Raw genomic sequence first — 24,648 nt, 5'->3', positions numbered from 1 at the left:
TAAGAGGGTAATATAATTAATGCTGATCAACACAGGTTTAAGGGAAGTGGATCGTGTCAAAGTAACTTGATAATGTTTTTGATGGGATTATGAGTGCGGGGCTGATGTAACAGGCTTAGCGTCCCTCCGTGTGCTGCTTTGGCCGCAGATCGCGGGCAGAAACTGGAGCAGTGGAGAGCAGCCAGCACCGGGCAGGGCAGGCAGAGGCAACTGCCCTTGGCATGTCACTGCTGGGGGGGCAGAGAGGAGCAGCCAGCCCTCAGCCCCCGGCACTGAGCCCCCTTCATGGCTGCTCACAGGTGACAGATGGAGCTGGCAGCTCCTACTGGCCTCACCTGTCTCATCCTCCCTGAAACGTTGTGTTTCTCCCCACCCCTCACCTAGGGCACAGCAAGCCCCAGTCATCTCTGGCAGGGTCAAACTGTGCCACCCATCTTAAGATGCTGCTGGGCCGGTCACCCTTGTCACCAGCCACCCCAGAGTGGGGTCCTGGCTCTGTCCCAATGCCCCCAGTGCAGGAGTGTTTGCTGTCTATTGCCCTGAGAGAGACCAGCTGGGTGGGTGGGGGTCTGCACCCCTCCCCAGCAGCACCATTGCCAACAGCAGCAAGTTCCACCCAGCAGCCAGGAACTCCTTATCTGACCCAAAAGACCTCGGAGTGCAACATCACTGGGAGGCTCCCAAACACCCTGTGACTGCACTCCACTAATCACCATCACAGCTTCAGCCCTGAGCACCACGTGCTCAGCTAAGTCTGACCTCCCATGCCTGTGTCACACAGACACCAGGGCAGGATGGCTGGGGCAGCCCTGCAGTCATGAGGAATGACTGATCCTGCTTGTGGCTCTGCTGCTTTCCTGAGTCCCAACAACTACTCCAGCATGAGGGTCTGCAGACACCCTTTGAATGTGGCACAGAGCATCAGCCTCTACCACCCACTACTGAGCATGAACACCTAGCAGATACACCAGCATCTCCAGAAAAACAGGTCATAAGTGGCTCCTCCCAGCAAATTCACACATCTTTCTGTGGTCCTGGCCACTCTCCCAGCAGGGCTGTAGCCACAGTAGCTAAGTGGCCCCAAGGGGTGATCACTTCTCTCAAAACCTCAAATCAATACCAGCCTTTCCAAAGGCCAAGAGGAAGCAGAGGGAGGATTTATTCCTCCCCAGCCTTCGGGCCTCATTCTGAGCCACCCCACTGCCTGACACAGACTGTGTGCAGGTGACTGCAGCGCCCTGCTCTGTCACCCAGTGCAGGAGCCTGTCCCACTGCCCAGCACAGCATGAGCACAGCTCCCTGTCCCTCAGGAGCAGAGCAGCCCCCAGCAGGGATCTCCCACATGCCCTGTCACCTGGACCCAGCCCTGTTTTCCCCCACAACACCTGGAATGGCCTAGGAGCCATGCCCCCCACAGCACACCTCCACCAGCCCCATTGGCAGAGCTGCCCAGCAGGCACAGCCACTGCCCCACCACAGCTCCCTTGCTTCTCCATGCTGCCATTCCCACGCCTTCATGCCCATGCCTCTATCAGCATGTGCTCACCTTGGATGAGGCCGCTGGCAGCACCAGGGATGCCCTCAATCTCAGTGACATTGTTCATGGTGAAGTACTCATCGCAGGTCGCATTGAGGAAGCGGGAGGTGCAGAAAAGCTCCCAGAGCTTGGAGCCAACTGTCTCGTTCCCTTCCACCACCATCTTGGTGCAGAGGTCGAAGCCGTGGCGTGAGAGGGTCCTGTTGCCCAGGAGGCAGATCCTGGGGGGACACGGGCACTCAGCACTCAGCAATTGCATGCCCCAGCCCTGCTGCATCCCTGCAGGACCCCGTACTCACGGGAAGCTTGGTGGGTCAAAGGCAGATTTGATGACTCCAGCATAAATGGCAAGGATGGAGAGGATGACACAGCCCAGGAAGACCAGGGCAAATTTGTTGACATACTTGACACCCACGAACACAACAGTGGCCATGCAGGTCAGCACACAGGTGCCATACACACGCATGTTGTTGAGCATCGCAGCTGCCTCCCCGCTGGCATCCTCTGCCTTGAAGATGGCCATGGCTGGGAAGATGTAGGCCTGGGAAAGAGTCATGGCATCACCACCTGGCTAACAGCCGGGAGCTGAGCCCATGGCACTGCACAAGGCAAGGACTGGGTACCTACCAGTAGGATTTCGATGGTGCCCAGGATGTACATGGCACCAGCAAAGGTGGTGCCCAGGTAGAAGCAGAGCCCCACAGCCCCACCAAACTCAGGTCCCAGGGAGCGTGAGATCATGTAGTAGGAGCCACCCGCTGTCAGAGAGAGCAAAAGTGGGTCCCAGCCAGACCCCAGTGACACCCTCAGCCCTGCCAGGTATCCCAGAGGGCAGACTGGAGCCAGGATAGCCATGGGCCCTGCTCCAGCACTGAGCAAGATGCAGAGCAGCAGGAGTGACCACACAGGCAGAGTCATTCCCCAGCAGCCCAGCAGCCAGGTGCAATGGCCAATGGCACAGGTGTTCCCTGGACACCAGACAGGAGCTGGAGCCCCAGGGGCCTGGGCCATACCCTGCTCCATCCTCCCAGAGGAGCCCTTAGAGCCGGGCTGCCAGGATCGATGGTCCCGCTGCGGCAGCAGGATGATAAATAGCTTTAATTACACCCCGCGTTGGGCTGTCAGTGCTGTGCCCAGCCTGGCGCAGCTCACGGCTCCCCAGGGCTCTGCAGGGCTGGCATGTTCTGGGGGAGGCAGCCAGGGCACCCACCGGCCAGAGCCCGTGGTGCCTCCAGGGAGGCAGAGCCCACACACAGCAGCGTCCCCGTGTCCGGCGGTGGGAGAGCCCATCGCATCACCCAGCCCGTGGCACTCAGCACGCCCTGCTCCCATCCTCCTGCCGTGCGTCTCCCGGCTCCCCGCGGCCTCGCCAGTCTGGCGGAGGGAGGAGCCGCGGCTGGCGGCTCTCGCTGCCATCTGCACCTCGCGGCTTTGGGGACGGGTGGCGGCTCCAGCTCTGCGCTCCCCCGGGCCGTGGGGATCCCGCGCGGGCTGGTGGCAGAAGGCTGGGGAGCGGCTGGCAGCCCCGGGGGATGCTCTCTGGGAAAAGCCCCTGCAGGCACCCCACCCAGCTGCCCGCACACCGCGGACCGGGCTCGGCTGTACCTGGCACCACACCGTTGGTGGCGATCGCACTCATGGAAATGGCCGTCAGCATCGTCTGCGGGAAGAAACACAGCGTGCTCAGGAGCAGAGGGACAGGGGAGTGAAGGGAGAGCTGGGGCCATGCTAGGACATGGGGCCTCTTGGGGCCACGCTGAGATGTGCCACAGGGCAGGGATGCCCAGGGAGGATGAATGGATAGATGTATGTGTGGATGGGCAGGCAGGATGCTGGCTGGCAGCACAGCTGACACAGCTGAGCCCTTGGAGGGGCTGGCAGCGCTGGGGTGGCTCAGGACACTGGACAAGGCCAGCCTTCCCAGCCTCTGCCCTGGGGTGACTGTCCTGGCGAGGTGGCTCTCTGCAGGGTACCAGAGCAGGGGACCCCCGGCACATCCCCCCACATGGCAGCTATGATCTGGGTCACCATTTAAGCACCATTCCACTGCTGATTCCTCTGGGAAGCTGAAGGCTTCTCCTTACTCTAAGTGGGGCAGAAGCTAGGGCAGGGGCAGAAGGTTGGGCAGGAGCAGAGCTAGGGCAGGGCATGGTGAGCTGCAGCCAGTGCACCTCTCCATGGTCCAGCCAGCCAGACTGGTGACCCCAGGCCATGGGCAAGGCTAGTGAAGGCTTATACGGCTCCAAAACTCACGCAGGAACAGCAGAGGAAGACCATGCAGAATGACTCCATGATGCCAGCGATCCCCACCACCCAGGTGAGACGCAGGAAGAGGATGACTCCAAAGATGTTCTGAAGGCAGGGCAGGTAGACACCCATGAAGGTGCCCATCCGTGGGGCCTGTTGAGGGAACAGCAGTTACAGGGCTCAACGGCCTGGCTGGCAGAGGAGCAAGAGGTCCCACTCTTCCCACAAAGCAGCCAAGAGCCCAGGGTAAAACTGCCCCTGGCTGAGGCCAAGGGGTCTCCTGTTCCCAGGGCAGTCTATGGCCTGGCACTACATTGGCAAGGGCTGGAGAGGGAGAGAAGGTTACCTCCCTTCTAAGCCCTCACCTGCACTGGCTTCTTCTTGCCTCCATCATTGTTCTCAGCCTCCTCGTGCTCCCGGCTGCCCTGTGGCAGGTTGGTGTAATTGGCCAGTCCACTCAGCAGGGACGAGACCATAGGGCTGGTGTCCATCTCCTCCTGCGGAGAGCAGATCCCGAGTTGTGAGGACAGTCCCTTGGGACCCCAGCCAACCCCAGGAGACCTCACCAGATGCTGCCCCACTGCCTGCCCCTCCAGGGGTGGCTTTGGCAGTGCAGCAACCCTGGCCTGGGGCTCTGGCATGTCCCAGTGCCCAGGGTGCAGATTGGGTGCTGTGGGACAGCTGCTTAGCTCAGCCCCCTCCCCGTGCCCCACTGCCTGCATGCCCTACCTCGAAGAGGGCCATGTTCTTGCCATCATACTCCTTGCCCTTCTCCAGGTCCGTGCTGTTAATGAAGGGGCTGCTCTCCTTGGGATTGCCATCGCCTGCAGAGACACCACGGAGTCAGTCAGGCAGCCCCTGCCCCACCCACACCTGCAGAGCATCCACCCCACAGGGTCACCACTGTGACGGGTCACAGCTGCCTGTGGCTGCCAGGAGAGCTGCCAGGGCTGTGAGCACCATGCTCACACCCAGACCCAGCACAGGCAGCGCCAGGCGGGCATGCCAGCCCCCAGCATCACCTCGCACACCACACACACAGGGGCTGCCATCCCCGGGAGCCACACGCTGCCCCGCCCGGCCGTGCTGACACGCGGAGCCGGCGGAGCGCATCCACGCAGAGAGGCAAGCAGAGTGCATCGGGGGAGCCCTCCGGCGGGACGCACGGCTGTAATAACTCACGGCACGGGCTGCAATAACTCACGGCACCTGCGGGTGAGCGCGCTGGGACTGCCCTCAGCGCTGGGACTGCCCTCAGCGCTGCGTCTGCGGGGCTGCTCAGCGTCGGCGCACTGAGGATGGTCCCGGCACAGTGCCTGGGACTGGGGCGACTAGCCAGTGTCTGGTCCTCCTCCCAGACATGCACCACAGGGCGGGAGGTGACATCATTGAGGGCAGATGATGCCCGGGGCAGTGGAGCCACCCAGAGCAGGGCCAGGCCCATAGGACTAGCAGGACAGGGACCACAGCCACTCACTGCATTAATGACCTAGTGCAGAAGAAACCTGGAGTTGGTTTAATAGCGATGAAAACAGCTGAGCTGCAGAGCAGCAGAAATAAATCAAGCTGGAAATGGAGCAGCAGTAAGGATGGTGCTGCCGGAGCAGCACAGCTCCAAGAGAAGGTCCAGAGCAGAGAGGGACCAGAGCATGGGGGCCAGGAGCCAAAGGACACAGTCCTGGGCAGAGCAGCTGAGGAGACACCCATGGCATGGGGAAACCTGGGCAGCTAGGCTAGCCCCAGCCCTCAGTGGGGCGAGAGATGTTCCCTGCCACACACCCATCCCACCACCACAGCCCTGCAGCCAGAGCAGTCACACTGCCATTGGCCACCGCACTGCTGGGCAGGTTGCCCACACGGGCAGGGTCACAGACCAGCTCCACACTTTGGGACCAGGGACAGAACTGCCCCCTCCACCATCCTTCAGCATGGAGCCCATGAGTGGCCCGGGGCAGACGGATGGTGCCCTAGCAGTGTAGTCACCCACTCACAGTGGCAGCCACAAGACAAAGCCTGCGACCGTTTGGAGCATCCTGGTCCTTTGGAGACCGCCATTCTCCTGCCAGTTGACTCATATTTGGGATCCTGGAAGCCCGCGTGCAGCAGTGATTCACCATCTGCAATTCCCTGGCAGACACGGTGCTCCTGGCTGACCAGGAGGTGAAGCCTCAAATGCTACAGGTGACAGGGACCTGCGGGCTGGCCCCCAACTCCCACCATCCCTGGGCTCCCCCAGCATGGGGAGCAGGGCAGCAGCGTCCCCAAAGGCACAGACAAACACCGAGGCACAGCCCACAGGCTCCTCCTGTGCAGGAGTGGCCATGGCAGTGCCACTGGGACACCCTGGCCCACAGGGTTCTCTCCAGAGTCCCCTTGGACACACACCCAGCAACCCAGGTTGCACCACTGCCATGTGCCTGCCCTGTGTCTCCCACAATGGGTCTCATCATGAACCTCATGCCCTCCTTGCTGTGTTTGGTCTAAAGCCCCACTGAACCCTGCTGTCATTAGGTAACTGCAATTGTGTGGGTTGGCAGCCACCCACTCACCACGGCTCTTGCCCACCTGCACCAGCTCTGGGGACCACACTGATGTGAAATGCCCACCATGCTGACAGGACACCCTCCAGGCTGATGCTGTGGCCATCCCCAGTGAGGTGACAGAAGGGTGCAGGAGCAGGGGTGGCTCGAGCTCACCTCCCCCTTGGGGCTGGGTGGCACCGGGGGACACGGACAGCTTGGCAGGGAGACGTGCTCAAAACGTGGCAAGGCTCTGGGACCCCTCCGGGAGAACCGAGCCCGCGGGGGCCTCGCCTCACCGCCTGGTACCCAGCCGACGACATCACCGTGCAGGTTTCCATGGCAACGGCGAGCCACGGCCGCCTCGGCTCCCGCTCTTATGTAACGGCGCAGGCAGCCGGACGCTGGCCCCACATGGCACCCGCGCCCCGGCCCACCGGCGGCCGATGGAGGGTGCGGCCGGACCCCCGGCCCCAGCGCGCCCCGACCCCACGGAACTGCCCTGCTCGGCTCCACACGACAGGCGCCAGCAGCACCCTGGGGTGCCCGTGCTCCAACCCGTGGCACCACAACTGTACCCACAGCTCGCAGTCCCTCCACCCCCAGCTCACGCCGGGGCCACGGCCCGTGCTGACATCACCCAGGCTGCCGGGGATGGCCCGTGGGCAGGAGCCCCTCGCTTGGTGATGCTGCTGCGAGGACCAGCACTGGGTGAGGCCCCGGGCTGGTAAGCGTGAGGATGCAGCACGTCTCGGGGAGACTCTCAGTCTCCCACGTCGCTGCAGCCCCACAGACTGGAAGGAGTTAAGCACCAGGGCGCAGGGTCCCAGGTGACAAAGCGCTCCCGCTCCTGCTCCTGACGGAGACCATTTTGCCGCAGCGGGGCTGGTGCAGCCTCTCCCCGGTAGCTGCCTCAGACCCGTGGTCTGAAGTCAGGGGCAGCCAGGGCAGGCAGGAGCAATGCCCCCGTCTCTCACCTGCCACTGCCACGGCCAGCCCTGCCCGGCGACACAAATGGGGTGCTGCCTCCCGGCCCTGGGGACACGTGGGACACTGCCAGTGCCAGCAACGCCCACAGGGCTGCCCCTGCCCCGCTCCGCCAGCGCAGCCAGGACAGAGCAGCGCCGGGCCGGAGCGCTGGACTGGGCTAGCAGCCCCAAGGCCAGCAGTCGAGCCGGGAGAGACAGCGTGAGCTGAGCAGAGCCGAGCCGTGCCGTGCCAGGCTTCGATCCCGGCGCTCAGCCGCCCCCCTCCCCAGGGATCACTCAACACGAATCGGCCTTTTAATTTGCTGCGGCGGCTGGAAGGGCTGGCAGCGGGATCGCTGGCAGGAACCCGCAGCCCCGCCGTGGGCACCGCGCAGCCCCACTCTCAGCAGGGCTTCCACCAACCTGTCTGCCCGGGGCAGCCCGGAGCAAACGCAGCAGCGCCAAAGGACCGTCACGGCACCCTCGGAGCCCCCCAAGGCAGGGCTCAGGCAGCAGCACCAACCACAATTTGATCTTCTAATAGCTTTTTACTTAGCCCTAAATTGGGTTGGGAAGCGTCATGTCCCTTATCCCAAATCCTTCCTAATCGCTTTACACGGCGCAGGGCACTGAGCACTGGCTGGGGTAGCCCCAGCAGCCACCCCCCCGGGCTAATTAACCACAGCTGCTGCCAAGGTTGCTACCCGACCACGGCCCGCCCGTGCCCTCCGCAGCATCCAGAGCACAGTGAGCCCCAGCCAGGGACATCGGGCACTGGGGCTGCGGCACTGCCGGGAGGTGCAGTGGGTGAGGGGGGCCGTGGCAGGAACAGCCCCGACCTCAGAGCCCTCCGCGCCTCCGTCTGCGCTCCTGCACAGGGCTGCTGATGGCTCCGGAATCCCCTGCGCCACCCCCGCCCCGATCCCCGCAGCCCCAGGGGCAGCAGCAGTGCGATGGCTGCTCATGGCACTAGGGATGCCCTGGGGGTCCCCTGGAGGTACACAGGACGCCTTGACTTTTGCCACAGGACACCTGGACTCCCGGGGCTCTGCCTGCAGCAAGGGGCACCCCAGGGTGACCCCAGCAGGCCGGCGAGCACATGGGCGAGCACGTGGCCCTGGCTGATGTCCCCAGCTGCTGCCGTTTTGCAGGAGCTGCTGGCCAGGGAGGCCACGCTGCTGTTCTGTCACCTCCGGCTATCAAGGGGACTTGGCTGTACACACACTGCCTGGCCCTGGGCTGTTGGCCTGGGGCGCTAAGGCAGATGGGGATGGCCGAGGTATTCTTATGGAAGTGGCATCTCTGTGCCCACCCGGCTTCCTTCTACCCTGCACAGGAGTGTCTGACAGCTGCTCTGGGGAGGGAGACCCTTGGAGAGGCCACACAGCCCTTGCAGCCCCACTGAGGCAGAGACCACTGATGATCAGAGCAGTGCTGGCTCGTGCTGGCAGCGTCACAGCAGAGCCCCTCCAGCTGCAGCGTGTCAGGGGAGCAGGGCTGGGGGTCAGGGGTAGGATGGTGGAGTAGCCCTCCCCCCATACCAGGGCTGCATTTTCCCCCTCCAGCCAGCAAGCACACCCAGTGGCCTTTTGGGCTGGATTCCTTCACAGCCTGACCCAAATTGGACCAACTGCCACTTCAGACCTATCCTCTTCCTTCCTAAACCCAGGATTATCCTCCCTTTGATCAGCCGGCCCTGCAGCGCAGGATTTCCAGCACAGGCGTTTTGGCTGGCTGCATTTAAACAGCTTCCCAGATTCTCCGACAGTCCAAACCCTGTCTTGGAAATGGCTGTGGACACAAGTTCCAGCAAAGCTCCTGGTCCTGGATCTGGGCTCCCCAGGCATTTCAGTGCCACTGGGCTGGATGTCAGCATGGCACCCTGCAGTGGGGCTGCGGCTGACATCCCAACACCCCAACCAGAGCAGCGCAAGGTGCCAGCCCGGACACTGCAGGCAGCAGCCCTGCCTGCTCCCCGCTCCCACCATCTCCCCAGAGGGTCCAGCCCTTGTTGGGTTGCTGGGGCTGGAGCCCTTCCAGCCACTGTCTTGCAGCTCACGCATGCTGTCCAGAGCATGACCTGAGTGGGGACACTGCTGACCTTTCTGACAAATAAGGCCTAAGTGGCACCCAGGGCTTCAGTGGTCGCGCTGGGCTTGGCAAGTTGCTGGACAGCCAGAACTGGAGCAGCCAGGACATGTGGAGGGGGCCCACAGGCATTCAACAGCTTTGCTACCCGACAGGTTTTCCATGGTCCCTGCAGACACACCTCACAATGGGAGTTCAGCTGACCCTTGGCATGGGGGTGAAAACCCACCCCCCCACCGCAGCCACCATTGTCACAGGTGTGGGAGCTCTGCTGAGCCCCTTCCTACAGACAATCCCTGCTCCCCCAAGTCCCCTGCTTCCTCCAGCCCTTCACACGCTGTCCCACAGGGCAGCATCTCGGCAGGCTCAGCTCCAGGGACAGTCTGCCTGGTCCATCTGTAGTGGCACCGTGTCCAGCCTTCCTGCCAGACCCCAGCATGGCTGCACCGCCTGCTGCCACGCCGCTGGCACTGCCGTGATGGAAATCAGGGAGTGGGAGAGTCCTGGTGCTGCAGAGGGCAAGGGGAGGGCAAGTGCCCGGCAAAGGGCACGGCTGGGGGCCAGTGCGACAATCCCAGCCCAGCAAGGTGCCCCTAAAAGTCTCCTACCAGCCCTGACCTTGAGCGGAGCCGCAAATAAACAAGCAAATAAACAGACTGGGGTCGGCAGGGCAGAGGAATACACAGAGCCTGTCTGTGGCTATGCCCAGAGCCCCACTGTGGACAGCCGGGACCCCCACAACCACTGCCACAGCCAGTCATGCGCTCCCGGCTGGGGCTTTGGCAGACCCCACGAGGGAACCTGGAGAGGGGACTTGACGTTGTCTGGGAGGGTCAAAGGGGCAGTGCAAGTCCTCCTGTGCACACACTGCATCCCCCTGGCTGCAGCCCACCCCTGCGCCCGGCAGGAACACCCACAAGAACAGGGCCTGTGCTGCCTGGTGCTGGACGTGGCCCCGAGAGGAACGGAGACCCTCACATAGCTCGGTAGAGCCGGGAGGGGCTGAGGCCGAAGCGCCAGCAGTGACGGGGCTGCTGCGGGGCCGAGCGGCCCCTCGCCGGCGGAGGACAACGGCCCTGCACCAGGGCTGCAGCGGGACGGGGCACAGCGCGGCGCGCCACGCTGCACCGGACCGGCTCGACTCGGCACGACAGGGCTCACTTCGGCTCAGCCGGGCTCGCTTCCGCTCGCCTGGGCTCGGCCCCGGGACGAACGGCTCCCGTGGCCGCGGTGCAGGGCCCGGGCGGCCACTTCAGCACCGCGGACAGCGGCGACGGCCCCGGGGGTTTGGGGGGGGGTGGCAGGGAGTGGGGGGCGGGAGCGGAGAAGAGAGCGGGGGGCGGCTGCCGGAGATGGGGGGCGGCAGAGGAGAGGAATGGGGGGGAGGGCAGCGGGGGTGAGAGAGGCGATATGGAGAGATGGGGGGGCGGCAGCCGGAGGTGGGGGACGGCAGCAGGGAGGGCTGGGGGGCTGCAGCGAAGATGCGGGAGGCAGGGGTGGGGGGCTGGCAGTTAGATGCGGGGACCCTTGCGGGGATCCCGGGCGGGCGGGAGCGGTACTGGTGCGGCGACTGGCGGGGGGTGTCCGGGAACCGGCGGGGCCAGCCCCACAGGGTCGCTCGGAGCACAGCAAGCAGCCCCCGCCCGGGAGGAGGCTCCTCGGTGAGCCCCGCACCGCTCGGCCGCACCGCCGCTTCTCGGGGCTGCCGCAGCGGCGGGAGTGCGGCCGGGGCTGCGCGGAGGCGCCGGGAGCGGGAGCATCCCCGCACCGCCCGCCGCAGCCCCGCGGGGCCGCCGGCCGAGAGCCGCCGTCGCGGCCGGTGTCGGTGCCGGTGCCTCCCGCTTGCCCCGCGGCACGGCACCCTCAGCCCCCGCTGCCCCCGGCCCCGCGCCGCTTCTGCCCCGCGCCGGCGCCGGCCCCCGGCCCGGCGGGGGCGGACGCCCCGGGCCGTTCCGCTGTCCCGCTCGTCGGTGCCGATGCCGGTGCCTCACCTTGGCTGGCGCCGCCGTCGCCGTCCTCGCAGTCGGTCAGGTTGTTCAGCATGGCGCCGGTGCCGCGGCCGCTCGCTGCCGCCGGAGCTGGAGCTCTCGCTCCGCAGCAGCCGCGTCCCCGCGCCGCCCCCCGCGCCGGTGGGAGGGGGCTGCAGTGCGGAGGCGCCCGGGCTCACGGCTCACGGCTGCTGCCGGCGGAGCCCAGCCCGGCCGCCCGCTTCATCACGTATGCGGGAGGCATTGCCCCCGCCGCGGCGGGGAGGGGGGTGCGCGGCGGCGCGGGGGGGCACAAAGACGAGCGAGCAGAGCGGGGCCGCCTCCCGGCTGCGCCAGGCGTGGGGGGGAACTAGGGCAGCGCTGCGGGCCCGGCTGGTGCGGGCGGGACGGGACGGGACGGCCCCGCAACCGCACCGACCCTGCACCCGCCCCGGCCCCGAACCCCGCCTCCAGCCCCCGCACTCCGCACCGGCCCTCGCACCGGCCCCGCATCCGCCGCCAGCCCCCGCACCCCACACCAGCTCCCGCCCTGGACCCCGGCGCAGCCTCGGGACCTGGAACACACTCGGGGTGCACAGAGGGGCAGAACCTGTGACTGCGGGACCGACACATCAGAGGCGGCCGAGGCCCGGGATCACGGCAGCCCCTGTCTGCGAGGCCCCTGCCCCGTGACGGGCGGCTACCGGGGGGGGGGGGCTCCTGGTTGGGTAGCACCCCGTCATGCAGGGGACCCCTCTGCAGGCATCAGGGCCTCGGCCGAGGATGGAGACCCCCGCCCCAGTAGCAGAACGACCCAGGGCACACGGGGAAGGGGGGGCGTCCAGACCATCCCACAGTGGGGCTGGCGGGACAGCAGAGGTGATTGGCCCTGCTCTGCCCAGCTGACCTGCAGCGCAGGAAACATTGCCTGCAGAGGGGAGCAGGCTTGATATCACCTCCCCAGGTGACCAGGGGTCTGAGATCACACCCATAGCAACCTTCTCAGACCTGGAGAAGGGTTGCAATGGGGCCAGAATCCCCAGGCCCTGTGCCGTCTGTGGAGGCCCCAGCTCTTCCAGCTGTCACCCACAGGACCAGGGGCACAGGCCACTCTTGAGCTGGGGCTGTAGAGGGACCCTGCAAGGCTGCCTGAAGCCCCCTGTTCTCTTATGGACTTAATCCGGGAGGATCCCCCAACCGGAGCTGGCTGCAGCTCCCGGCATCTCCTCCAGCACAGGCTGAGATCATGACAGCCCGCTGGCCTCCGTTACTTCTTGACGGCTGTAATTAATTGTTTACTTTCTCCTGGTGCGGAGCCAGCTGCTCCGCAGCGCGGATGCTCCCCGGCCTGACCTCGCGGCCAGGAGAGATGCTCAGACCCCTCACCCCAGCCCAGCAGGCAGCACTGATCCCTGCCCTACGGCTGCAGCCAGGACCTGGCATCCCTGGGGAGCTGCAGCAGCACAGACCCGGGGAACTCCATGGCAAGTGGCACAGGAGGGCTGCAGGGAGGATGGGCAGTTCAGGGTGGGCCACTCAGGGTGGGCAGCCCCCACCCAGGACTCTGTGGCAGTCACCACATGGGGCTGCCCCCATCCAGCTGCAGCAGCACCAACCCCTCACACCTGCACCGCTCAGCCCTGAGCAGTAGCCAGCACTGGAGCAAGGGACTGGCCCACTCCCAAGGGTTGGGACTGGAAGGAAGTTGCTGCAGACAGGATATAGTGGACAAAAACACTGTCCCATGTTGGCCTGGGGGGTCAGAGGGCACCCCCACCCCCCCAAGGGGGCTGTGGCGGGCCAGAAGGGCAGCAGGCCAGGGTCCAGCCAGCCATGGTGAGTGCCAAGCACCAGAGGGTGTTTTTTTGCAGGAGGCCACAGCGCGTGGGCTCGGCACAAGAGGGATTTTCCTACTAAAACAGATGCGGGGGAGGGAGCACGTGAAAGACCACTAATCCCCTAATCCCTGGATTATGGCTCCATTTCAGGGGTTGGGATTTGACGGCAGCACAGGGGGCTACGCTATCAAGAGTGCATTGGCTTATCCTGTGCGCAGGGTCCCACCAGCATGTGGGGGCAACTGAGAGCGTCTCTGAGGCAGAGGAGACTGAGAGGGCTTGATCCCCCAGCAGAGCACTGGCGTTAACCCTGGCCAAAATGCCCCTGACTGGGGTATGTGGTGCAGTGTGTCGAAAAGAGAGAGGTCTGGCGCAGTTTGGGCATCATCCATGCCCTTGTATTGCTCGCAGTCGTGCTGCAGGCAGCACGAGGACATGGGGAAAGAGGAAAACCAACGCTTTTCCCTGGCCATGGAGTGGGGGATCAACTGCAAGTGGCCCCTGAGTCGGAGCAGCAGGCAGGATCCTGGCACCAGGCCAGGCAGAGCATCAGTGCCCCACTTAACTACAAGAGGCTGCCCAGGAATGACGACGGAGAGCAGCCAAGCCAAGAAGCATCCCTGCAAAGGGTCCTGTACCCCTGCAGAGACTCCCGAGAATGTCCCAGACCCCTCTGCACAGAGCCTGGGTGGGGGGAATCATTCTCACAGACATTCCCAGGGCAGGAATCCTGGCTGCTGGCCACACAGCCCTTGCCTGTCCTATTACCAGCAGCGGTCAAACCTCCCAGGAGTGAGACACGTGCTGGAGTCACTGGGAAACCTCCTGAGGGCAGGGAGCGGGCAGCCTGGCAGTGTGCCACACAGGCAGGGAGGGCGGCTGTGCTGTGGAGATGCTGGTCAGCACATTGCACTGCCTGCTGCGATCCCTGGGCACTGTCAACGGCCTGCCCATCCGCATCCCACCAGGATGGGACACCCCACACTGAGGGCTTGAGGCACAAGGACAAGCAGCTCCCAGGGAAAAGAAGAGCTGGGGCAGGAGAGACCCCAAGACGATGGAGGTGCAGCAAGGCAGAAGGGCAGTGATGCCAGCCAAATATCGTAGCAGCGGGTTGGCATCACAATGTGCCCACACCACGCTGTCCTGACAGCCCCAAGAGCCCAGGGCAACACGTCCTGCAGCACCTAGGCAGGATGGAGTGCTCTTGTTCATCTCCATCCCGACAGGTCAGGGCCCTGCCACCAGCATGGGGCAAAAGCAGAGCCCAGAGCTGACACGGGCAGCAGCTGGGACTTGACACGAGCTGCAGCAGCAGGACAGGACACGGAGGGAGGTGCAGTGTCCCGTGGGGCAGGGTGGGGAGCCACGGGAGGCACTGCAGCTGCCTGAGGCTGAGAGCAGAGGGGCAGCAGTGGGGCAGGGCTGGCAGAGGCCGTGGGGCAGGGCTGTGAGCTCCTGCGTCACGCGAGCCCAGCGCAGCGCGCAGCTGGCGCAGCGTCCCCAGCTGCCCTTGCCCAGATGTCTTGCCAGCAGCAGGGCCACGGCAGTGGGCGGCCGGGCAGCCTGGCAAAGGGATCAGCAGCAGAAGCAGCCTCCTCTCACCAGGCCCTGCTCCTGGCAACGCAGCTGAGGAGCCCCCAGGCAGCCAGTTGCAGTGCCCTGGAGATTCCAGGCAGCCACTGCTGAGCCAGGGCCAGAGGGCCCAGTGATGGCCGAGGAGCAGCTGCACGGCCACTTGCCAGTCGCTGCCAGAAGGGTTTGGGTGCAGGATCAGCTGATGAGGCATTGAAGTGTCCTGTGTCCCACACGGCACCCCTCACTCAGCCCCACAGCCTGTGCAAGGACCTCCACTCTTGGTGCTCCACTGAAACACCTGTGGTGTGTTCAGTGGCATGGAGACTCCTTGGGAAGGTACTCGTGGGGCTTCAGCTGCTCCAGCCCCCCGGCAGCATCCCACACCCCCCATATCATCTGCCACAAACCTGACCCGAGTGACAGCGACGGGGCTGGGGGAGCCTCCTTAGCAGCCCCAGTTACCCACGTGTACCCCTCTGTGCATGGTGCCCCAAATGCCCCTGTCCCCTCCCTTGTGTCCTGGCCCCTCTCGGCAGGGGCCCTGCAGGGGGTGCAGCCAGGGCTGGTGGGGTCCCTGCTCTACCCAGGCCCCCTCAGGGCCTCACCTCCCACCTGGGGCCACACAGAGCCTCGTCCAAGGCTTATGGCACACAGCCCCGTGACCCCAGGGGGGGCGAGAGAGCTGCTGAACACCCTCAGCACCGAGAGCCACGGCAAGGGTGACACCGGGACCGGTTTCCATGGCAACGAGAGGCTCCTTAACTGGTTGGTTGCCATGGCTACTGCCGCCGAGCCCGACCGCTCGGGACACGGAGGAGCTGCGCGGTGGGGATGCTCCGGTGCCCTCTCGGGCCAGGGCGACTGCCCCACGGGCAGCGCACCGGGCACCGGGGCAGCGGCCCCACGTGCAGCCCGCGGGGGAGTCCCAGCCCCACGGTGGGTCCCAGGTGAAACACATCGACCCCGGTGTCGCGGAGTCCTGCCCGCGCTGCGCTGGCGGTGGGACCGGGTCCCCGCGGGACGGCGGCACCGGCGAGTCCCGGGGGCGGGGCGGGGCCGCGGGGGCGGGGCCGGGAGGGACACGCCCCCACCGGAGCCGTCCCGTCCCGTTATCGCCCCCTGGCGGCGCCGCGGCCCCGCGCAGCCCGGTCCGCCCCCGCCGCCGCCCGCACGGACCCGCACAGACCTCGCCAAGACCCCGCGCAGCCCTGCCCGCCCCCGCCGCCGCCCGCACGGATCCCATTTCCCGGGCCAGCCCTGGATCGGGCCGTACTCCTGCACGGACCTGCACCCGACCCCGAGGCCCCCGCGGCGGCGCCTTGTCCGTACCCTGCCCCGCCCGGCACCGGGCGGTCCCTTTCCGCCGCCGCCCCTCTCCGGGGGCTGAGATCCCTCCTCAGCACCACCCGCCTGGGGCCGCTCCCGGGCAGGGCCTTCCCAAAGGGCGGCCTCAGGAGCCACAAGACGCCCCGAGCACGGCGCCAGCTCACGGAGGAGCAGGGGCCCTCCAGCTGGCCGGGGGGTCCCCGCAGCGCCCCGGCACTGGTAGCATGGCTGGCTGCAGCCTTCGCTCCCGCACCGCCCCGAAGTCCCCGGGATCTCCGTCTCTCTGTCCTCCACGCGTGATACTGACATGGGGTCAGGCAAGGCCAGGGCCGAGTCCCTCCCGGATCACTGCTGTCCAGAGCTCCCGCCTGCCATCCACAGCCCCTGCCAGTCCTGCAGCTGCCGGCCCCATGCACCCCCTCCCATCAATCCCCTGGGAGGCAGCATCCATGGTCCCAGCGCTGTGGAGAAATGTGGGATGTGAGGAATTCCTGAACGCTGCCAAGCCCTAAGTAGCCACCCTGCCACAGCGTGACCATCCCACAAAACAGGGCACCTCCAGCAGGACCAGCCACTGGCTGTCCTCTGGGAGGGCACAAGGTCACAGCTCAGCCAGAAGGATGTGTCCCTTGCTCCCACCACGGCCACTCGGCATGGCCAGCCCCGCTCCCGGCAGCCCCCCACCAGCAGACTGGCTGCCAAACTGAGGAGCTGCTCCTGGAGGGCCTCAGAATTCAGCCCTGGCTCATCATAGTCCGCTCCACCCCAACACAGCCCACAGGCCGGGCCCAGCTGGCCCAGCTGCCATAAAGTGACAAGTGGCCCTGCATCCCCTTGCCACTGGACACAGCCCTACATCACCCACGACAGTGTGATCCTAGACAGGGCCCCAAAGGCCAGAGCCCACTGACAGAGGCACAGCCCAGCCCGGGTGCCGTGGTGTCCGTCCGGCTGCTCGCGCCTCCCACCCGCGCCCTTCGCTGAGGGTGCAAGGTCACAGCTCCGGCAGCACAGCTCCGGTGCTGCTGTCGGCCGGTTTTCTGGGATCGATACGGCTCCGGTGACAGCAAAGCCCCACCGCCGCGTCCCCTGGGCGCCACGGGGCGATGGCTGCCGGCTCCAGTGCCTGTGTCCGTGGCAGCCCGGTGGGCACTGCTGCATCTGAGGGCTGGACACAGCTTGCCCTCTCCCGGCTGGGAGCAGGCACCCTCCACCATGGCTCCCTGGGGAGCAGCATGTGACCTCGCCCCCACAGCCGACCCACAGCTGTAATCCCGCTCCATCCCGCCGCCGGTCCGGCAGCACCAGGGCCTCGCTCCAACAGCCCTCGGTATGGGGAGGGAACACGGGAGCTCCCTGAGGAACGGAGGTGGCCGCGGGGAAGAGTCCGAGACGAGGGGTCCTGCCCGGGAGGGCGGCTGAGCCCCACTCCCTGCTCTGCACCTCCCATCTCCCGGATCCCGCAGCTCCGTGCCATCCCTTACTCCGGGGGTCTGCACTGCCTCCGAGGGGCCAGACCGACCGCAGCTCCGCGCCCCCCCCGGTGTCCCGACGGCCCGGCCCTCCCCGCAAACCCTCCTCGCGGACCCTCCCCGCAGAGCCTGTCCTGCCCCGCGGATCCTCGTCGCGGACCGTGTCCCGCCTCCGGAGCCTCCCCGGGCCCCCCTTGCCCCCGGCGCTCACCCCCGCCGCCGGTGACGGTGAACCGCCCGCTCATGGCCCCGTCGTCGCCACAAGTGGCTCCGGCCCCGGCGGTCGCTGAGCGCGGCCCCGCCGGGCGCTGACCGGGGTCCTAGTGCCCGCGGCACCGCCCGCCGCGCCGCCCCCGCGGCCGCAGGGCTGGCTCCAGTCCGAGCGGATCGGCTCGGCCCCGCTCCGGTCGCCTCGGTCCCGCTCAGTTCGGCCCCATTCGGCCCCGACTGGACGGGACCGGACCGCTCCGCCACGCCCGGTCGGTCCCACAGCCGCAGCCGAACTGGGGGTGCTGGGACCGTGCCCCAACGGGACGGGAGAGAGCCGCGCTCTGCCCCCGCCCTGTCCGGAGCGGCGGCCGCTAATTACAGCTAATTACAGCCCCGGAGTTGCGGCTGCCCCACCCTGCCGCGGACCCGGGCACCCTCGGGCACGATCCCGGCCCTGGCCGTGCTGCCGCGCTCTGCGGCCACGCAGGGACAGACCGGGGCCGGGGGAATCTACGGGGCCAGCCCGCGGCGGGGTCTCAGCTGCACTGGGGACTTCGGTCACACGCTGAGTGCCGGCCACACGCGGCGACAACCGCCCGCTCCTCATCTCGGTGCAAAGGTGGAGCGCAGGGGAGGGCAATGGGTGGAGGATTATGCGGAGCCAGGGTTTGGGAGGTTCGGCCAGTCGGTGCGGGGGTGCCGCCCCTGGCGTAGGGCTGGTGGTGGACAATGTTCCACATCATTCCCCGTTGGACCCAGTGTCCCTGCGGGATCCAGAGTCCTTTGCAAAGGGGGATTTGGTGACAGCCCCCCGACAGTGCCTCCATGCCCACTGGTGCTGGCACCCCCGGGGCTGGGGGAGGATGATGCTCCCAGCACATGGGAGTTGTCCAAACCATGGTCCCAACAGCTGATAGAGCGCTCGAGGCTGTGTCCAAAGAATTGTCTTTATTACAAATGGGCAGGCAATGGCAGAGGGGGTAGTGGGCAGTGGGCAGGAGCAGGCAAAACTCTGTGTCCAACCCTGGTGTGACCCCGGGCGCCAGCTCCCACTGGGGCTCAGCCTGACCTGGCATTGCTGGCTCAGGAAAAAGACAAATTTGTCTTGAATCCATGTGCGGTTTGCACCAGACAAACACCTCTGTGCAGTGGAGCTGGCACTGGCAGGGGTGGCACAATGCCAGCTGTGGCAAGAGTCCTTCTCCCCAGCTGGGGCTTTCCAGGCTGGGCAGCTCCCAGGAGGTAAGGACCCCCTGCCCCTTTCTTCCAGGAAGATGGTGATCTCATCTGGGGCTACCCACAGCCACAAGGCTCCCAGGGGTCAGCCCATGAGACAGGAGCTCGCAGGTCAGGAGCAGTGGGCAGGGAGCAGCACTGGCAGAGCTGGTGGCTGGTCAGGCCTTCAGTTCTGGGGACACTGCAGGATGTCATACTTGACGTAGCCCACCCTGTCCACCTGGTAGCGCGGTGTCATCCTCCAGTAGAAGCTGCCCCGGCAGAAGTGGTACTTGCCTGGGCAAGGAGGGGGATGGGGGGAATGGAGAGTCAGCAGGAGTTTGGTCATACAAAGATCCATCCTCGTGGCTGCCCAAGCAGCACAAGCACATGACACCCTGCACCTTGCTGGCACCCTTCCAGCTCCACCACAAGGACCCACCAGGGCTGATGGCATGCCCTGTTCCAGGGCCATTCCCCACACACCCGAGCATCTCGAGCAGGAATCAGAGCAATGCCAAGAGAGGCTCAGGTAGCCAGGGCCTGAACACACAGCACCCACCTGCCAGGTCCCACTCACCTTGGTAGAGGAACACATTGCGTGCATCAAGGGGAACGCCGGTGAAGACATCGTCGGTGGCACGAGGATAGCCCTTGTCCACCCTCTGAACCTTCACATCCAGCCTGTGGGAGAGCAGAGCCGTGCTCAGGGCTGCTGGGAACCCCCCTCCCAGTCCCTCGCCAGGGCTCAGGCAGGCGCTGCTGCTCTCCAGCCCTGCTCACCTCCAGTAGCTCTCCCCACTGAAGAGCAGCACTTTGCCGCGGCCCCGCTGCAGGGCCCCCGAGAGGCGGCCGGCTTCCTTCCCTATACCCAACTTCTCGATCCCCCGGGGGCCCAGCGCACTCTTCCCAGAAAACACCCAGAACTGCCGACCTGCAGTGAGAGATAGTGGGGGTGTCAGACAGCCCTGAGCTCCCAGGCTTCACCGGGCTCCTCCCACTGCCCGTGGGACTGGGCCGAGGGCGGTGGGGGCAGAGCTCACCAGCAAAGAAGAAGACCCTCTTGGTGAGCAAATCCTGGAAAACAGCATCGATGGTGTCTGGGAGGCCAGGCCAGGTATCAGCAACAGAGAAGGCACCCTGGACGCCCGATTTCCAGAAGGATGAGTAGGTCCAGTATTTCCTGGTGGGGAAGATGAGCTGTCCTGATCACCTCAGTCTGCCACAGCCTATGTCTCCCACATCCCTGTGTTTCCCCACATCCCACCTCACCAGGGCAGGAGGTGCCAGATGCTGCCACTCACCCATCCTTGAAGAAGTACAGCTCCCCATTGATCTCTGTGATAGCATCAAAGTTCCTCTCCATGCAGGCATCCCGGCTGGGGTCCACAGGAATGGGCCCAACTGTGGGCTCTGGAGTCTCCTCCTCCTCCTCCTCCTCAGTGGTGGAGGTGCTGCCAGCCTCTGTGGGCAGGGGCTGGCTCTGCTCCGTGGGCAGGGGCTGGGTCTCCTCCGTGGGCAGGGGCTGGGGCTCCTCAGTGGGAGCAGGTGCAGGTGCAGTAGGCTTAGGGTCAGAGCCACGACCTGAGTGAATACAGGGGAGGGCATGAGGCTGGAATCAGCTTGGTGCTGCAGGACACCCAATGCACCCAGCTGCAGTGCAGCTGCTCACCGTAGAGGTACTGGATGCCCTGGACATCATCAGGGTGCAGCTGGAAGTCCTGGATGTAACTGTACATAGGGTACATCAGGGCCTCACGCACACTGGAGTGGTCCAGACCCAGTGAGTGTCCAAACTCATGGGCAGCCACCAGGAAGATGCTGTAACCTGGGAGAAAGCACTCACCTAAGTGCCTTGTAGGCCACAACAGGGCAGGACACACCATCCAGAGACTGGGGTCCCCACAAGAAGTGTGACATATGGCATGGGTCTGGGAGGCAGAAAGGGGAGCACAGGCAGAGGGGCGAGTACCTCTGTCAGGGCAGAAGCCCCACTTCTTGTCGGTGTCGTAGTTGCTGGTGGTAGCACACCAGAGCTTGCCATCCTGCCGGCCCTGGCTGGTGCAGGCACTGTAGGACTGTCCCAGGAAGGTGAAGGGAAAGACACACGGGTCCCCCTGGGAGTTGCCGCCGATCACCGCCGTGTCTGCAGCAAAATGTCAGTGAGGCTGTCCCTGGCCTCTAGCTGCACAGGCCAGAACCCAGGACAACGCTGAGATCCCTCATGTGCCCCCTCCCCTGCATGCCCCCTCCCTGCTGGCACCTCGGTTGGGGCAGAAGCCGTATTTCTTGTCCTGGTCGAAGCTGGAGGTGGTGGCACACCAGCGGTAGCCATCGGAGCGCCCATCTGTGGTACAGGCATCGTAGGAGGTGCCCTCGAAGACGAAGGGGAAGACACAGGGGGCTCCGTCGCTGTTGCCACCATTGGTGTAGAGGACTGTGGGGTGAGGGAGGGTGAGGAGGGCCCCAGGCAGCGCGGGGCTGGGCAGGGGTTATGGTCACACTACTCACGCTCGCTGGGGCAGAAGCCATATTTCTTATCCCGGTCGTAGTTGGGGGTGGTGGCACACCAGGGCAGCCCATCCTTGCGCCCCTCCGTGGTGCACCGGGAGTAGGAGTGGCCCTCGAAGATGAAGGGGAAGTGGCATTCGGCTCCATTGGCATTCCCGTGGCGGGTCTTCACCACTGCTCAGAGAGGGGCAGCTCAATGCTGCAGCTAGGTTTGGCACCATCAGACCCCCCCTCAGTCCAGCACAGCCTGCCCTTACCTAAGCCAGTTCCCAGTGTCCAGAACTCATCATCGTCAAAGTGGGCATCACCCTGGATGCCCTGGCCCGGGGGAAAGGCGTGGGCCAGGAGCCCGTCCTTGCCATCGAAAGGGTACCCGTCCCCATGCTCTGCACAGAAAAGCAGTCAGCTGGACCTGCCAGAGGAGCCCTCACATCCCCAGCATGCACACAGACACCCAAGCCCTGCACACCTCCTGCATGTGTGGGGGCAGGGGGACTGTGGGCACAGCCCAAGGAGACATGGGGTAAAGATCTCACAGGCATGGTGCGTCACCAGGCCCCTCCTCACTCCCTGCCTACCCAAAGGACATCACCTTGGCTGCCAAACATGATCATGATGTCTGCCTCGCCGCTGTAAATCTGGGTGAAGGTGAGAGGGGTCACATCGCTCCACACTTGGAACGCCCGTCTGAAGGCGTCATCGATCACGGCACGGTCCAGGTCAGGGGAATAGTTTATCACCCTGCCAGGGAGGCAGAGGGTCAGTGCTGCCAGATCCCCTCCTCATGCAGGAGTGACCCTGTTATGGGAAGGAGCAGACCCCCACCTCCATAGGTGATAGCAGTCACCACCCTTGACCTCACCCAGGGCTCAGGTGCCCTTCTGGGCATTGGGGAGCAGATGCTGCTGCCATCCCAGCTTGGCCCTGGCAGCACTGGGACCCAGCTGTACAGGCAGCAGCAAGCCCGGAGAAGGGCTGAGCAGAGGCTGCCAGCCTCCTGCTCCCTCAGGCTCTCTATTCTCCCGGGACCATCACACTGGGGACACAAGGGATCATCTCCAGAGCAGACTCACCGGTAAGTCAGGTCCATGTGGTCCCATTTGAGGTCCCCCTCAAAGGTAAGGAATGTTCCCATGTCAGGGACACCACAGCGGGGGGCTCGCATGGCCTCCAGTGTGGCAGCATCCAGCTCTCCTGTCTCCTCCAGGCCCAGCTGCTTCTGCATCTTGAGCAGTGCCTTGCCCAGGGACACATGCATGCCACCAATCTTATCCTCTGCCTCTGTGATGTAGCCGAACCTCTGCAGGTAGCGCTGTGGAGGAAAGGCAGACAGAGGGGTGAGCGAGGCAGGAGGGGGCTCCAGCAGCCCCGGGCACCCATCCCAGCCTGGGTGCTTCCCTGAGCTCAAGGAGACTGACAGCTCTCAAGCCATCCCTGCAGCCCTCACTGTCAGCCTGGGTGCCCCCTTGGGGACCTGGGTGCCAGGAGGGCACCACGGGGCCACGCTCCCCTCACCTCTGCCAGCTGTAGATCCGGCAGGGTGCTGATCAGGTCCCCCGGGAAGGTGACAACGGCCTGCGGCTTGCCCTGGAGAGGGGCGGCACAGCAGGAGGCGGCCAGCAGCCCGGCGACAAGCGGGGCCAGGAGGAGTGCCATGGTTCGGCGGTGACAGGAGGGATGTGGCGGTGCTGGTCCCTGCTGTCTGCTCTGGGCACCGCCGGGCTACCCGCTCCTATTTATGGGGTGGGAGGGCAGTGAGTCACCCTCAGACCCCTCAGCGCCGACTCACGCTCCCTTCTCCCTTCCCACGGTGACGAAACGCACACTCCATCTCTGCCTTAACTGTTTCATCACCTTGTTTACTAAACACGCTGCGTTTCGCAGCCACACGAGGACAGGAAGGACAGTGGCTGGGCAGCTGCACCGGGCCACAGCACAGCACTGAATGGCCGCCCTGGGGCTGCCCTGCACAGGCACTGCCCTGCTCCCTGCTGGCCCCAAGACCGTGGTAGCTGTGGGAACAGCAAGGCATCACTGGAGGCCAGCCAGGTGCTCAAGACCTTGTAGCTGTGTCATCACACCGGCTGACACTGAGCTTGGCTGGCCAAGGGCTGATGGTGTTGGATCCAGACCCACAAGGACATGGGTGGGCATGGGGGCAGATAGCAGTGGAGCCCCCACCTGAGCCCCAGCATCTGGAGCCCACCTGCCTGGGATATGAGAGCTTGCACCCTCACCAGTACTGTACATCCTTCCCCACCACAGCTGCATCAGCCCAGTGGGTCAGAGTGTTTCCAGCACTGGAGATGCCCATGGCTCCTCACCCCATGACTACAGGTCCAAATGGCAGAGCTTCCTGGTACCAGCGTCAGGGCTGGCCCAGGAGCAGCTCTGGGCATGAGAATGCTCCACCTGGGGCCCTGGGACGTTAGGGGTGCCCCATCCTGGCTGCCCTGCTCTGCAGGGTGCTGCTGACTCAGGTTCCCACCCAGCACAGCACAGACCTTGCCATGGGATGGTGTTTTCCTGCTTCTCCCAAAGTGCCGACGCTTGTGGGAATGAGAGCAGTGAAGGGGAAAGCAAACAGGGATGAGGAGCGAGGAGAAAACAGATGGCAGAGAAGAAGGCGCAGCGTCAGCGGGGGGGAGGGAGGACTGGTGCAGCCCAGCGAGGCTGCTGAGACACAGGTCCCAGAGCAGATCCCCTGCCCCAACTCTCACAAACCCCATGAGCCCAAGGAAGCTCAGCCCCATGAAGCTCAGCTGGCTTCATCAGGAGGATTCTCCTGTTCACCCCATTGCTGTTAGTGTCTGTCCTCCCAGCTCCCAACAGTGCCAGACTAGGGCTCAGCAGCTGCCCCCTCCCAGTATCCCCCTGGCTCTGGCTGAGCCAAACCAGCAGCTCCTGACCCAGCCAAAGGATGAGCAGGTTATGCTAGCACCCAGCACAGCTGAGGACACTGAGAGGTCAGGGCTCTGCTCCCTGTGCCCTTGGAGAGGAACCCCAATGCCCAAGTGAGGGTTCATTCCTGGGGCAGCATCACCTGCCAGATGCCCTGTGCTGGGGGGATGCATCCACAGCTGGCTGGGCACAGGAAACTCACCGGCAGTGTGGGCTAAGCTGGGAGGAAGCAATGGTGAGAAATCAGGGGGTTGCCTCACTCCCCCACCAC

The 24,648-nt window shown here is 65.0% G+C and overlaps 2 protein-coding genes across 3 annotated transcripts in view; both read right to left on the bottom strand.

The window, feature by feature from the left end:
- Positions 1-17,939, bottom strand: part of SLC12A5 (solute carrier family 12 member 5) — a 31,190-nt gene extending 13,251 nt beyond the window's left edge. For both annotated transcript variants that reach the window (XM_084218198.1, XM_084218199.1), the window contains exons 1-8: positions 17,752-17,939; positions 4,514-4,608; positions 4,150-4,281; positions 3,791-3,937; positions 3,143-3,197; positions 2,165-2,295; positions 1,837-2,078; positions 1,547-1,758 (exon numbers count right to left, since the gene is read on the bottom strand). In XM_084218198.1, the coding sequence (XP_084074324.1) occupies positions 1,547-1,758; positions 1,837-2,078; positions 2,165-2,295; positions 3,143-3,197; positions 3,791-3,937; positions 4,150-4,281; positions 4,514-4,608; positions 17,752-17,785 (1,048 nt within the window). In that variant the 5' untranslated portion in view covers positions 17,786-17,939. The remainder of the gene's footprint in view (positions 1-1,546; positions 1,759-1,836; positions 2,079-2,164; positions 2,296-3,142; positions 3,198-3,790; positions 3,938-4,149; positions 4,282-4,513; positions 4,609-17,751) is intronic.
- Positions 17,940-18,925: 986 nt separating this feature from the next.
- MMP9 (matrix metallopeptidase 9) lies at positions 18,926-23,132 on the bottom strand (the record flags this gene model as incomplete). The annotated part of the gene is made up of 13 exons (XM_084218164.1): positions 18,926-19,262; positions 19,546-19,649; positions 19,749-19,899; positions 20,009-20,148; positions 20,270-20,549; positions 20,638-20,793; positions 20,938-21,111; positions 21,229-21,402; positions 21,477-21,650; positions 21,734-21,862; positions 22,069-22,217; positions 22,550-22,788; positions 22,992-23,132. 13 exons carry the CDS (start codon positions 23,130-23,132, stop codon positions 19,153-19,155), a joined length of 2,121 nt encoding a protein of 706 aa, XP_084074290.1. The 3' UTR covers positions 18,926-19,152.
- Between the last annotated feature and the right edge of the window lie 1,516 nt (positions 23,133-24,648).

This window comes from Fringilla coelebs, assembly GCF_963513975.1.
Source record: "Fringilla coelebs genome assembly, chromosome: 18".
NCBI classification, from domain to species: Eukaryota; Metazoa; Chordata; class Aves; order Passeriformes; family Fringillidae; genus Fringilla; species Fringilla coelebs.
The sequence above is the reverse complement of the archived record's forward strand: the minus strand, read 5'-3'. Positions and strand labels throughout refer to the sequence as shown.